At 37.4% G+C, this 13,741-nt stretch overlaps 1 protein-coding gene across 2 annotated transcripts in view; it reads left to right on the top strand.

Moving 5' to 3' along the window:
• Positions 1–13,741, top strand: part of SPIDR (scaffold protein involved in DNA repair) — a 429,134-nt gene that overhangs the window by 122,230 nt on the left and 293,163 nt on the right. For both annotated transcript variants that reach the window (XM_049633718.1, XM_049633719.1), the window contains exon 7: positions 311–411. In XM_049633718.1, coding sequence (XP_049489675.1) covers positions 311–411 — 101 coding nt within the window. The remainder of the gene's footprint in view (positions 1–310; positions 412–13,741) is intronic.

Genomic DNA, 13,741 nt, shown 5'->3' with positions numbered 1-13,741 from the left:
TTTGCTAGGTAGAGCAGGAAACAAGTGATCAGTATATATTCATGGAATACGTAAATTAGGAAAGAATAGGAAGAAAGTCAAATTGACATGAGAGTAACCTGTATTTCTAAGAATCAGGAAACTGAGCTTCAAGAAATCTTAAAGAATATTGATCTAGGAGGATTCGGCCTCTAGGAAGATAACATGATGCCAAATAAGTTAGAATTCGCATGTTCTATTTGTTTCTGGCTGGAGGGTATAAAATAGAGAGTTCCAACTATTCTGAAGCTTTTCTTTTAACTAACTTAATACATTGTAATTCATTAAACAGAGGCGGGCTAGCAGAAAGACTAAATGGACTGCAAAATCGAGAGAGATCTGCCATTTCTTTATGGAGACATCAATGTGTTTCTTACCAAAAGACACTTTCAGGTAAGGTCTGCACTGACATCTGAGACTGTGGATAAAGAAGATGCTAGTCAAAATTATTTTTTGTTAAGATATATTAATTTAATCATTACTGTTTTCATGACGTTTTCTTTTTCTCCAGGTGTCCTATGGGTCTCAAAAATTGTTCTGAAAGATGAGTCCATTCTTACAAGGTCTACTTATCCCTCCCTATAGAGCTTCTCACAGTTCAATAGAAGACATACTCTTGATCTGATGTGGAGAGCTCTGTGTTAGGCTTTTCTTTTGCTCTTAGCTTTTTGCCCATAGCTTTCAGACTTCTGTGACTGTGATCCCTAGTAAAAAATACACCTTATGCATTGAGGAGGGCACCTTTTGGGATGAGCACTGGGTGTTGTGTGGAAACCAATTTGACAATAAACTTCATATATTGAAAAATAAAAAAGAAATAAAAAAAAAAGAAATACACCTTATATAATCTCCCAGTGCACATATGATTTACATGCATGCACATACCCCTGAAACGTTTTTTAAACAACACTAACCTTAATATGTGTGATATACTCTGCATTGTCTTTTATTTTTCCCATAATCCTAATCTCACTAAATTGATATAGGTCCCTTCTAATAAATTGCAAGATGTAGTTTGAAAGTTGCTACTACAAGCAAGTGACTGAAAACTTGTTTTTTAACAAATTGTTTGATGTTAAGAATATTTCATATACCTGGAAAAGCTCCCTCTTCTGTGAGACTGTGTTTTTTTTTCATGGTTTCTTCTTGAGTGGTCTTTCCATTAGGAGTGGGGGAAGAGGTAGGTGGGAATGGTCATCTATTAGTTTTCTCTCCAGGGGGTTCCTTGGAATATGCATCTCAATAGGCTCACAGTTTATTTTGGCACATGTTAGCATGCAAAATAGAACAGCAGTGTTAGATAAAATACTCAACCAGTATGTTGTCAACTGTTGCACTTTTCTCTGGAAGACTTTTTAATTTTGATCTCATTCATTATCTTTAAAATCCCTCCCAGCTGGCACCTGGCTAGCTCAGTCAGTGGAGCATTTGACTCTTGATCTCGGACACGTGAGTTCGAGCACTGTGTTGGGTATAGAGATTACTTAAAATTTAAAAATCTTAAAAAATAAAATGAAGTAAAATTCTTCCCAGCTATCTTCTAGCAACTGCCTTCTCTCACATTCTCGTATTAGAGAGTATTATAATATGACATATGTTATCAGGATGACCTGATACATATGACCCAAGAATACTTTTTTTTATTACAGGATGCTATGAATCAGCCCATTGTTACATTTATTACTTTGTATCTTATCTTTTTTATATATAAAAGATTATATTAAATAATCATCTTCACAACTCATTTGATTAGTCAGAAAACCAGGTATACATAAAGATTGACAATGAGTTTTATTACTCAGGGAAGTCAGTAATAAATACTCTGGCATAAGCACAAAAAGAATTTAATAGTACTTATACCTGAAAGCCACAGGGAGAAAATTTCACTTCAGGCATATTGGTTTGAAAAGATTGGTGGGTCTTTTCCACATGGTAATTCACAGCTTCATGTCTGATAAAAAGAATGCTTTCTTTTCTAATATTTTACCAATGATTTTCATTGATCTGCAGAGACATGTACCCCTCCTTGAACTAATCACTATTGAGGTGGAGTATAATAAATAGCCCTGTAATTAACTTGTGATCTTTTTCAAGACTTATTTAATAAAAATAAGTATGCTTTGTGATTTTAGAATATATTTTTTCATTTTAACCTTTCAGTAATCTTTCATATTCTATTTATAAATATTTACCTGTACGTACGTAACCTCTCAAATGTGAATGTCCTTGATTTGGAGTGATCATTTTCTCCTATAATCTATCCACTTCCACCTCTAACTAGTTTCTGTTTAACTTTGTGTCACTCATCATTTTGAATTTAATTTGGGGTTTTATGCATTATAAATTTCTTTTGTTCTGCTTCAACCAGAAAAATATGGCCATGCCACCTAAATTCTCAAACTTACCCTTCTTTCCTATTCTGCTTTTGCCTCCATTCTTTTGAAGTAATTATATAAGAGAATGGTAAGCTTGGATTTCTTTCTGACTTGATATAAATATTTGACTTGGTCGGGGCACCTGGGTGGCTCAGTCGGTTGAGCGTCCGACTTTGGCTCAGGCCATGATCTCACAGTTTGTGAGCTCGAGCCCCGCATTGGGCTCTGTGCTGACAGCTCAGAGCCTGGAGCCTGCTTCAGATTCTGTGTCTCCCTCTCTCTCTGCCCCTTCCCTGCTCATACTCTGTCTCTCTGTCTCTCAAAAATGAATAAACGTTAAAAAAAAATTAAAAAAAAAATATTTGACTTGGTCAATTTCAATGAAGCAACTTTTATTTTAGTGATATAGGCCAACTTTGTATTGAGAGGTTGGGATGAGGTCATGAGCCACAGGATGGAAAAGACAGGACAGGAAGAATGGAGGACAGGAGGATAGCAAACAGAGTGACTGGAATACCTAGCTTTTCCTTGGAGTCTGGCCACTGCACACTTAAAAAGCCAGAACATTGTGGGGCCCCTGGGTGGCTCAGTCGGTTGAGCGTCTGACTTCGGGCCAGGTCATGATCTCATGCTTCGTGAGTTTGAGCCCCACTTCGGGCTCTGTGCTGACAGCTTGGAGCCTGGAGCCTGCTTCGGATTCTGTGTCTCTCTGCCTCTCTCCCGCTCACACTTTCTCTCTTTCGAGAATAAATAAACATTAAAAAATAATCTTTTAAGAAAACAAAACATTGAAAGTACCACCTATATGCTACGTTAGTGTTCATGCCACATCCTATTTTCTTTTTCCTCATGAAAAAGTAGAATGGTAATTCTTGAGGGTTCTTAGAGATCTTCCAGTCTCAGCTCCTCTTTGGGGGATGGAGACAGTATGTTGCCTAGAAGAGGGAAGTGACTTGCTCTGATTATTCAATTAAAGGAAGAAACAGGGCTAAAACCATAGCCACCTGACTGCCAGAGTCATGCTCTTTCCATGGTACCACATCCTGCCTCATGAAAATAATTTTTTTCACTTCTCTACCAATTTGCTCTCTTTTTTTTAATGTTTATTTATTTTGAGAGAGAGAGAGAGAAAGAGAGAGGGAAAGAGACTGAGTGCAAGCAGGGTAGGGGCGGAGAGAGAGGGAGTCACAGAATCTGAAGCAGGCTCCAGGCTCTGAGCTGTCAGCACAGAGCCTGACGCAAGGCTTGAATTCAGGAACCATGAGATCATGACCTGAGCTGAAGTCAGATGCTTAACTGACTGATCCACCCAGGAGACCCTCTACCAATTTGCCCTTGATATTACAATTGAGGAATAAACAAACACCCCAGGTTGAATTTTATGTGTCAAATAAGGTATCTATTTTGAATTTTTGTTGACTTTATAGTCTTGAAATATTGTAAATATGCTCAAGGTGAGAGGAAGACTTGGACAAACTTTAATTTGAACCATAAATTCCTAAGAAACTATTGGGGGAAAATAGCTTCTGTCTGTCTTTTTTTCTCCTTTGACTTTGTCCTTATCACTGTTGTATCACATTTGGAGGTTTACTGTATGGCAGGTACAATGCTGAGGCTTACTACATATTAAACCATTTAGTATGCAAAATAATGCTCTAAGATTCAGTTTGCTTTTCTTATTTTCTAGATGAAAAATTTGTAGATTGAATATATGGTATAGATGCGGAAGCCCAGGTTTGATGTTATCTCTGTTGTCCATGTTCTTAATCACTAATCCATGTGGGCCTTCATTAGATTATGTGCTTGGGCTGGAGAAAGTTAGGATTAAGAAGGCAAGTGATTAAGGAACCAGCAAAATTAGAAATATTCATACAAATGTCATTTTTGTTTGGGAAAAGGTAGTCTTTCAACATGTAGTTAGTTCCGTGTTGCATTCTTGAGACGACACTAAGCATAGGACGTAAGTTTGAAGGTTATCTAAATAATGAATCTTTTGTAGGATGCCCTCAAATCTTATTATTTTGATAGGGAGATGGCAGATTGTCTTCTTAATTATTCATGTTAACATATAATAGAAATCACTCTACATTGTTGTCCTACCTTCTCATAGTGAATTGACCACAAATTGTTAAGCACAGAATAGAAAGTATCTTCTAGAGGTTGAAATAGAAAAATACCAGGTCAAATAAGTGTGACTGGGTGCCTGGAATGAAGAGAGGGAATATGACCTTTTATTTGGTTCATAAATAAATATGACCTTTTATTTGGTTCATTCCTTATTTGGAATGTTCCTTATGATTTGCCTTCTTTTATTTTTTTTATTTTTATTTTTTTTACTGTTTATTTATTTTGAGAGAGAGGTAGTGGGGGAGGGGAAGAGAGAATCCAAAGCAGGCCCTGTGCTATCAGCACAGAGCCCAAAGCAGGTCTCTATCTCACAAACCATGAGATCATGACCTGAGCCGAAATCAGGAGTCAAAGGTTTAACCGACTGAGCCACCCAGGTGCTCCATAATTTCCTCTTTGAATTTGGGGATAGAGGTTATATAAATTATACCACAAATAAAAGACAAAAGCAAAAGAAAACAAAAACAAAGAGCTAAAAACTAATCCATTAATTTCATATATGAATGGCCCATCTCCAATAGATTTTTGTCTTAAAGTCTGAACATCTTTAGATTTAGATTTTATTTTTTGTTTCTTTCTCTTAGATGAATTTCTTACTTTTGAGATCTCTTAGATCCTCTGCTTGGTGTCTTGTAATACATTGTACTATTTTTCTCATTCTTTTTGATATAACTTCTATTGTATTAGGAAGAATATTTCGCTGTGCTTTGTGGCCTGGCAGAAGAAATTTTTTCTTTCAGTATACAAAATTATATTTTCTTATTTCTATATATTTATAGTAACTGGGTAAGTAAAAGAAAAACTTAAAAATATTAAATAGAAATAGCTCCCACTACCCCCAAATCCCAAGAAAAAAAAATTTAGTAAACAGCTGAGATTCAGTGATGGATTTATTAAAATAACTATATTATTAATCTCTCTGAGCCTTTTAATTTCCCGATCATAAGTGAATGTAATAGTACGTCACCAAATGAGCTTGTGCTGACAATAAATCTGATTCTGCATGTAAGCACAAACAGCTGTGAGACAGAGTCAGCACTCAATAGGTGGTGAAAATAAACAGACACTGAATTATTTCTGAGGTCATTTTCATACCAGACTGGTAGTTCAGAAGCAACCAAAATCAGCTTCTCCTTCTCTTCCTTGGGGTTTACATGTACCTTTGGGTTAACAAGGTACTGAAGTCACAGTTCCATTTTATTTCTTACACACAGAAGTGGCTTGTTCATCTTAGGTTAATTTTGACTGAATACATTGGGCGTGGCTTTCCCTTCTTCTCATGGGTTTACTGAGAAACCTAGGAATTTTATGAATCAGGTCTTAATTTTTGGTTTAGAAATTAAGTGTAGCATCTTTCTTAGTCTTTATTTCCTTCAGATATGAGAAATAATGGTTTATGAAATTAATATGTAGTTTGTAATTATTTAGCTTGTGGCCTTCTTACATTTGTTCCATTTGAGGAGTATCATCCAATTAATCCATAACAAGGAGGGGTGTGAACTTGCTTATTGATTTGAAATGTTTGAGTGAATGTCTCCAACGTATCTGTCTGCCTTTAAAAAAAAAAAGCAAAACATTTTATTAGGAGATAGTTGTAGATTGACATGTAACTCATACATTTAAAAGAAATAATACAGAATGATTCTCTGTGTCCTTTGCCTGCTTTCCCCCAATGATGACATCTTTCCTAACTGTACTATGACAGCACAACCCAAATATTGTTCCAGGATACAATTCACTGACCTTATTCAAATTTTACCAGTTTTACATGTACTTGTCAGTTTGTGTATATATTTTGTTTATGTAATTTTATCACGTATAGATTCACATGCCCACCACTATAGTCAGTATACAGAAGCATCCATCACCACAAGAATCCCTTCATGCTACCCACAGCCATCTCTTTCCCACCCTTCTCTCTAATACCTTAAAACCATGAATCTTACCATTTCCATAGTTTTGTCATTTCAAAACTGTTATATAAATGGAATAATATGGGGGGGCGCCTGGGGGCCTCAGTTGGTTAAGCGTCTGACTTCAGGTCATGATCTCACAGTTTGTGGGTTCGAGCCCCATGTCGGGCTCTGTGCTGACAGCTCAGAGCCTGGAGCCTGCTTCAGATTCTGTGTCTCCCTCTCTCTCTGCCCCTCCCCTGATCACGCTCTGGTGTGTTCTCTCTCTCTCTCTCAAAAATAAACGTTAAAAAAATTTTTTTAAATGGGATAATATGGTGTGTAACCTTTCAGGATTGGCTGTTTTCACTCAGCATAATTCCCTCAAGATTTGATTGTGTATATATCAATAGTTAACTTCCTTTTATTAGTGAGTAATTTTCTATGATGTGGATATACCAGTTGTTTAACTGTGCACCTACTAAGGGACATTTTGATCATTTCCAAATTTGGGCTATTACAAATAAAGGTGCTATGAATGTCAGTGTACAAGTTTTTGAGTGAACATAGGCCTTTATTTTTCTGCTACAAATGATCAAGGGAGCAATTGCCAGGTGTTATAGTAAGGGCATGTCTAGTTTTATAAGACAGTGCATATTTCAAATATTCCAGTGAATATTTCTAAAATAATAAAAAAAATTTTAACACCTTTGCTTTGTGGATTTTAATTTTTTCTTTTCTTCCCTCTTGTATAGCTTACTTTTCTGGGCTATTTTATAACAACCACTTATACCATTTAATAATCAGTTTTGTTTTCCCTGTTTGTTCCTCCAAGTACATTTCAGTATAAAAGACATAGTTCAAGATTCTTCAAACTTGAATAAATTTTAAATGTGTGTCTATTTCCTTGGCTGTTTTTTTGTGATCACTAAGGCCGGATTGACCTAGCTAGCTGCTTAGAGAACAGAGAGAAACATGTGTGCTGCACACGAAGGCTAGTGCAGATGGGCACGTGAGATGACAGGCAGAGAAGAGGCGGTGCAGGGGCCTGATCACTCAGCTCCTGGAGTCTGTGATTGGATTTTCTTAAAATTTATTGAAGTGTAATTAACATATGTTGTATTAGTTTCAGGTGTACAACATACTGATTCAGCAATTCTGTACATTACTCAGTGCTCACCATAAGTGTAGTCACCATACAACGTTATTACCTTATATTTATTGTTGACTGTACTAACTGTATTCCCTATGCTGTACTTTTTATTTCCATGAATTATTTACGTTATAACTGGAAGTTTGTACTCCTTAATCTCCTCTACTTTGCCCATCACCACCGCCCCCATCTCACCTTCCAGTGTGATGCCTTCGAAATATGTATTTTAAAAGGTGTCTGTGGAATAGGGAATGGAAGATCACAGAGTCAGAAGAAACATATTTCCTAGATTTCTTTTCAGGAACCATTCTATTTTTCTTCTTTTTGAAGGGAAACAGTTTTCCAACACTGCTTTGCCATGGCCAGTTTTTATTACGTGATATCCAAAGCATTTCGTGTGTTTATTGACCCATTAAATCCTCACAGTAACCCTTCCAGTTGGATCTTCTATTTAGAGACAGGCACAGCCCTGTGTGTTCGTGTCAGTCTGCCTCAGTGGCCTGTGATAATGGCCCATCTTGTTCTAGGTAGTTTGTTGGGAGGCAGATCCAGGCAGGCACTGAGAGCGTATGCTCATGGCATGACTGAGTTCTGGAGACATGAGCGTAGCAAAGTCTGTCTCCCAGTTCTCCTGTTCATCCTCTGTTCAGTAAGGGCATGACAAGAAGTTTCTCAATGTGGTATCTAAGTTTTTAAACTAAAAATTGTTAAGGATATTCTTAGATGGACAAAACCAGTGAGCTCCTTGTAATGTTTAAGAATACAGAGTAGGAGTACTGATGCATAGGAGCACTTGTACCCCAGTGTTTATACCAGCACTCTAAACAATAGCCAAATTATGGAAAGAGCCTAAATGTCCATCAACTGATGAATGGATAAAGAAATTGTGGTTTATATACACAATGGAGTACTATGTGGCAGTGAGAAAGAATGAAATATGGCCCTTTGTAGCAACATGGATGGAACTGGAGAGTGTGATGCTAAGTGAAATAAGCCATACAGAGAAAGACAGATACCATATGGTTTTACTCTTATGTGGATCCTGAGAAACTTAACAGGAACCCATGGGGGAGGGGAAGAAAAAAAAAAAAAAAAGAGGTTAGAGTGGGAGAGAGCCAAAGCATAAGAGACTCTTAAAAACTGAGAACAAACTGAGGGTTGATGGGGGGGTGGGAGGGAGGGGAGGGTGGGTGATGGGTATTGAGGAGGGCACCTTTTGGGATGAGCACTGGGTGTTGTATGGAAACCAATTTGACAATAAATTTCATATATTTAAAAAAATAAAATTAAAATAAAATAAAAAGAATACAGAGTAGGAGAAAAAAAAGATAAGTGAAACCAAAAAATCAAAAGATGGTCTTCAGATAAGTAATTTTTCACTGAGATTTTTGTTCTAAAAAATTCACTCTAGACTTGAGAAAGAAGAAGATGGGAGAGGGGCAGAGAAACAAGTAAAATTAATGAAGTACAGTAGCATTTACTGGCATCCAAAGCAGGATTCTCTCTCAATTTTCTTTTTCCTCAACTTGCTACTATATGTTGAGAGTTGTCACTAAGCATATGTATGTGAGTTCTCATTTTAGAACACCCTTTGATATGCCTGTAAAGGTAAAAATGCTGTAAGTTTTCTGTACACATGTATGTGTTTCAAAAGTAATAAATATGTTGTCTTGAACTTAGAATAGTATTACAAGAGCAAAGAATGAACTTAGTTATTCACATTGGTATTAATATTTAATAGCTTTTTACTAGAATTTTTTTATTTTTTTACTTTTTGCCAGTGGGTCATGAACAGCTGAAACTTTGTGACGTGTAGGCCACAAAAAACTATAACATCTGTCGATGCCTTTCTCCAACACTGCTTCGATAGCATCCTGATCTGCTGCCCGGGAAACCTTGTTTTCCACTTACACCACTAGCCAGCCTCTCCCCAACTAGTTGACAGAATGCCCAGGCTGGCTCACCTAGAAGGGGTACTGAGTCTCCTTAAAACAAATTCCCACAGTTACTCAACTGCCAGACTCTATTAGATAACCTCACCATACACTGTTAGCGTACCTGCTTAGAGTAAATATGTTCAGATTTCAGGAGTTCTTATTTTTTCTTCTTTCTGTCATATTATTTTAATTTCCTAATATCTTCGCATTGAGAATAATTATTTCTTCATTTTCCCACCATGATTTTTGCAAAATTACATTCACTACCTTGTTATTTTTCCAGTGCCACATTTTATTTTTATTTTTATTAAAAAAAATTTTTTTTAAATGTTTATTTATTTTTGAGAGAAGGAGACAGAGCATGAGGGGAAGAGGGACAAAGAGAAAGGGAGACACAGAATCCGAAGCAGGCTCCAGTCTCTGAGCTGTCAACACAGAGCCCAACGCGGGGTCTTGAACTCATGAACTGTGAGATCATGACCTGAGCTGAAGTTGGACGCTCAAGCGACTGAGCCACCCAGGCGTCCGTCCAGTGCCACATTTTATGATACATGTCCCCATCAAAGGTTTTGTTGTTGTTGTTGTTTTTAATGTTTATTTATTTTTGAGAGAGAACACACAAGTGGGAGAATGACAGAGAGAGGGGGGTACAGAGGATGTGAAGTGGGCTCTGAGTTGACAGAAGAGAGCCCAGCCTGGTTCAGGGCTCGAACTCATGAACCACAAGATCGCAATCAGAGCCAAAGTCAGATGCTTAACAGACTGAGCCACCCAGGCGCACCCCAGTTCTGTTATTTTTTACGGGTTTTTTCCTTTCTCCTCCAAAAAATAGTCTCTGTATTTAGGGGGGGAAATCTGCCATTTATTATTTCTTTTTGGATTTCTGAATGTTAGACTTGGAAATTTTTCAGAGATGATGCAAATAAGTAAGACAGTTCAGACTGATGCAGATAATACAGATGATGGCTCCTGCTGAATGCTCCTCCCTTCCAGACACTGAGTGAGGCAGTACACACACACTTCATTCCACCAGAGCCGCACTGTGCCTCCTAGACCACAAAAGGAACCAGAATGTTCTGCTGTTAGTCCATAGAATTAGAAATTGTTTGTTAAATGAAGAAGCTGATTTGGGGGTGGGAGACAGGGCTGCTACTCTTCTAAATTCTGTTTTCCACTGCCTATTGTTAAAAGGCCTTCTGTTTTGTTTTTGTTTTTGTTTTTGTTTTTAGATGTTTGAGGTCACTTCAGTTACCTAATTAAAAAACATTGATTCTCCTTTAAGTTGTGTTATAGAAAGTAAACAACCAAGTAATATTTAGTGTCTTTTTCTTTTTTTCTTTTTAAAAAACATTTTTTAAAATATTTATTTATGTTTAAGAGAGAGAGAGACAGAGTGGGAGTGGGGAGGGGTAGAGAGGGAGAGGGAGACACAGAATCCAAAGCAGGCTCCAGGCTCTGAGCTGTCAGCCCAGAGCCCGATGTGGGGCTTGAACTCACAGATTGCGAGATCATGACCTGAGCTGAAGTCAGACATTTAACCTACTGAAACCACCCAGGCACCCCTCTTTTTCTTTTATTTAAAATTTATTTATTTACTTTGAGAGACAGCAAGTGGAGGAGGGGCAGAGAGAGAGGAAGAGAGAATCCCAAGCAGTCTTGATGCTGGCAGCACTAGCCCAACTCAGGGCTTAATCCCACAAACCATGAGATCATGACCTGATGAAATCATGACCAGAGCTGAGATCAAGAGTCAGGCACTGAACCAACTAAGCCACCCAGGTGTCCCTATTTAGTGTCTTCTTCTATAAAATTGTCATGTACATCGTTTATGCGGAGGAAAATTTTTTGTGTGTCTATATTTCTGTGTTGATTTTAGTTATATGAAATATATGTCCTTTTCCCAAACTGCTGCTTTACTGGTGTTTAGAATCTGGTGGTGGAAACAGGATGGTGGCAAGAGAGGTCACGGATGAGGAGCTACACACGTAACTGTTTACTAATTCAATACCTGCTTATTAAGGACCTGCTGTGCACGACACACTGTGCACCATGAATAAGCAAAATCTGGCCACTGCAATTATGGAACTTCTATTTTACTAACTAGATAGATGATATGCAAAGAAAGAATATAGGTGCAGGTTGGCATACTGAAGGACTTGTGGAGGGTTTAGGGTGGGCACCACACTGGACAGGCCGTGGAAGATAGCTTCAGATTTAGAGAGGGTACCTATAGCCTCTGTCTAGGTTCTAGGACAGAATATCAAAGGAAGATAGCTAATGAGTTATGAAACATTGGAGGTTTTGTTTTTCATTAATGTTTTCCAGAAAAATTATATTTTATTTAACTGAGATTTTTTCTCAGCCCATTTTTTTTTCCTGTTTCTATTTTTCCCCAGTTTTGAGAAAAGCACTGTATAAGTTTAAGGTATACTGCATAAATATTTGACATGCAAATATTAAGTGATTCCAAGATAAGTGTAGTTAACATCCATCATCTCATATAGATATAAAAGAAAAAGAAAAACTATTTTCTTCTTGTGATGAGAACTCTTAGGACTCCAGCATTAGCTATAGTCACCATGTTGTAGGTTACATCCCTACTACTAATTTATCTTATAACTGAAAGTTTACGCCTTTTGATAATCTTCGTCCAATTCTCTCCCCTCATCCCCCCACACTTGCTTCCTTCCACCTCTGGGAATCACATCTGATCTCCTTTTCTATAAATTTTGCGGGGGTGGTTGCTTTGTTTTGTTTTTTAATTCTACGTGTTAATGAGATCATACAGTATTTTTTCTTTCTTTGACTTATTTCACTTAGCATAATACCCTCAAGGTCCATCCATGTTGTCACAAATGACAAGATATTTCCTTATTATAGCTGGATAGTATTCCATTGCATTTATATACATATATATGTATGTAATGCATAAATATACATATTAAATACTATATGTATACTATATATAAATGCATATATATGACATATATATATGACGTTGAACATCTTTTCATGTGCCTGTTGGCCATCCAGATGTCTTCTTTAGAGAAGTGTCTATTCATGTTTTCTGCCCATTTCTTCACTGGGTTATTTGTTTTTCGGGTGTGGAGTTTGGTGAGCTCTTTATAGATTTTGGATACTAGCCCTTTGTCTGATATGTCATTTGCAAATATCTTTTCCCATTCCATTGGTTGCCTTTTAGTTTTGTTGGTTGTTTCCTTTGCTGTGCAGAAGCTTTTTATCTTCATAAGGTCCCAGTAGTTCACTTTTGCTTTTAATTCCCTTGCCTTTGGGGATGTGTCGAGTAAGAGGTTGTTACGGCTGAGGTCAGAGAGGTCTTTTCCTGCTTTCTCCTCTAGGGTTTTGATGGTTTCCTGTCTCACATTCAGGTCCTTTATCCATTTTGAGTTTATTTTTGTGAATGGTGTGAGAAAGTGGTCTAGTTTCAGCTTTCTGCATGTTGCTATCCAGTTCTCCCAGCACCATTTGTTAAAGAGACTGTCTTTTTTCCATTGGATGTTCTTTCCTGCTTTGTCAAAGATGAGTTGGCCATACGTTTGTGGGTCTAGTTCTGGGGTTTCTATTCTATACCATTGGTCTATGTGACTTCCAGACTCATTCTGTGAAGCCAGTATTACTTTGATTCCTAAACCAGACAGAGACCCAGTAAAAAAAAGAGAACTACAGGCCAATATCCCTGATGAATATGGATGCAAAAATTCTCAATAAGATACTAGCAAATCGAATTCAACAGCATATAAAAAGAATTATTCACCATGATCAAGTGGGATTCATTCCTGGGATGCAGGGCTGGTTCAACATTCGCAAATCGATCAACGTGATACATCACATTAACAAAAAAAAAGAGAAGAACCATATGATCCTGTCAATCGATGCAGAAAAGGCCTTTGACAAAATCCAGCACCCTTTCTTAATAAAAACCCTTGAGAAAGTCGGGATAGAAGGAACATACTTAAAGATCATAAAAGCCATATATGAAAAGCCCACAGCTAACATCATCCTCAATGGGGAAAAACTGAGAGCTTTTTTCCTGAGATCAGGAACACGACAGGGATGCCCACTCTCACCGCTGTTGTTTAACATAGTGTTGGAAGTTCTAGCATCAGCAATCAGACAACAAAAGGAAATCAAAGGCATCCAAATTGGCAAAGATGAAGTCAAGCTTTCGCTTTTTGCAGATGACATGATATTATACATGGAAAATCCGATAGACTCCAC

Source organism: Panthera uncia, chromosome F2 (genome assembly GCF_023721935.1).
Source record: "Panthera uncia isolate 11264 chromosome F2, Puncia_PCG_1.0, whole genome shotgun sequence".
Classification (NCBI taxonomy): domain Eukaryota; kingdom Metazoa; phylum Chordata; class Mammalia; order Carnivora; family Felidae; genus Panthera; species Panthera uncia.
Note: the sequence above shows the minus strand (reverse complement) of the source record. Positions and strands in the feature narration are given on the sequence as shown.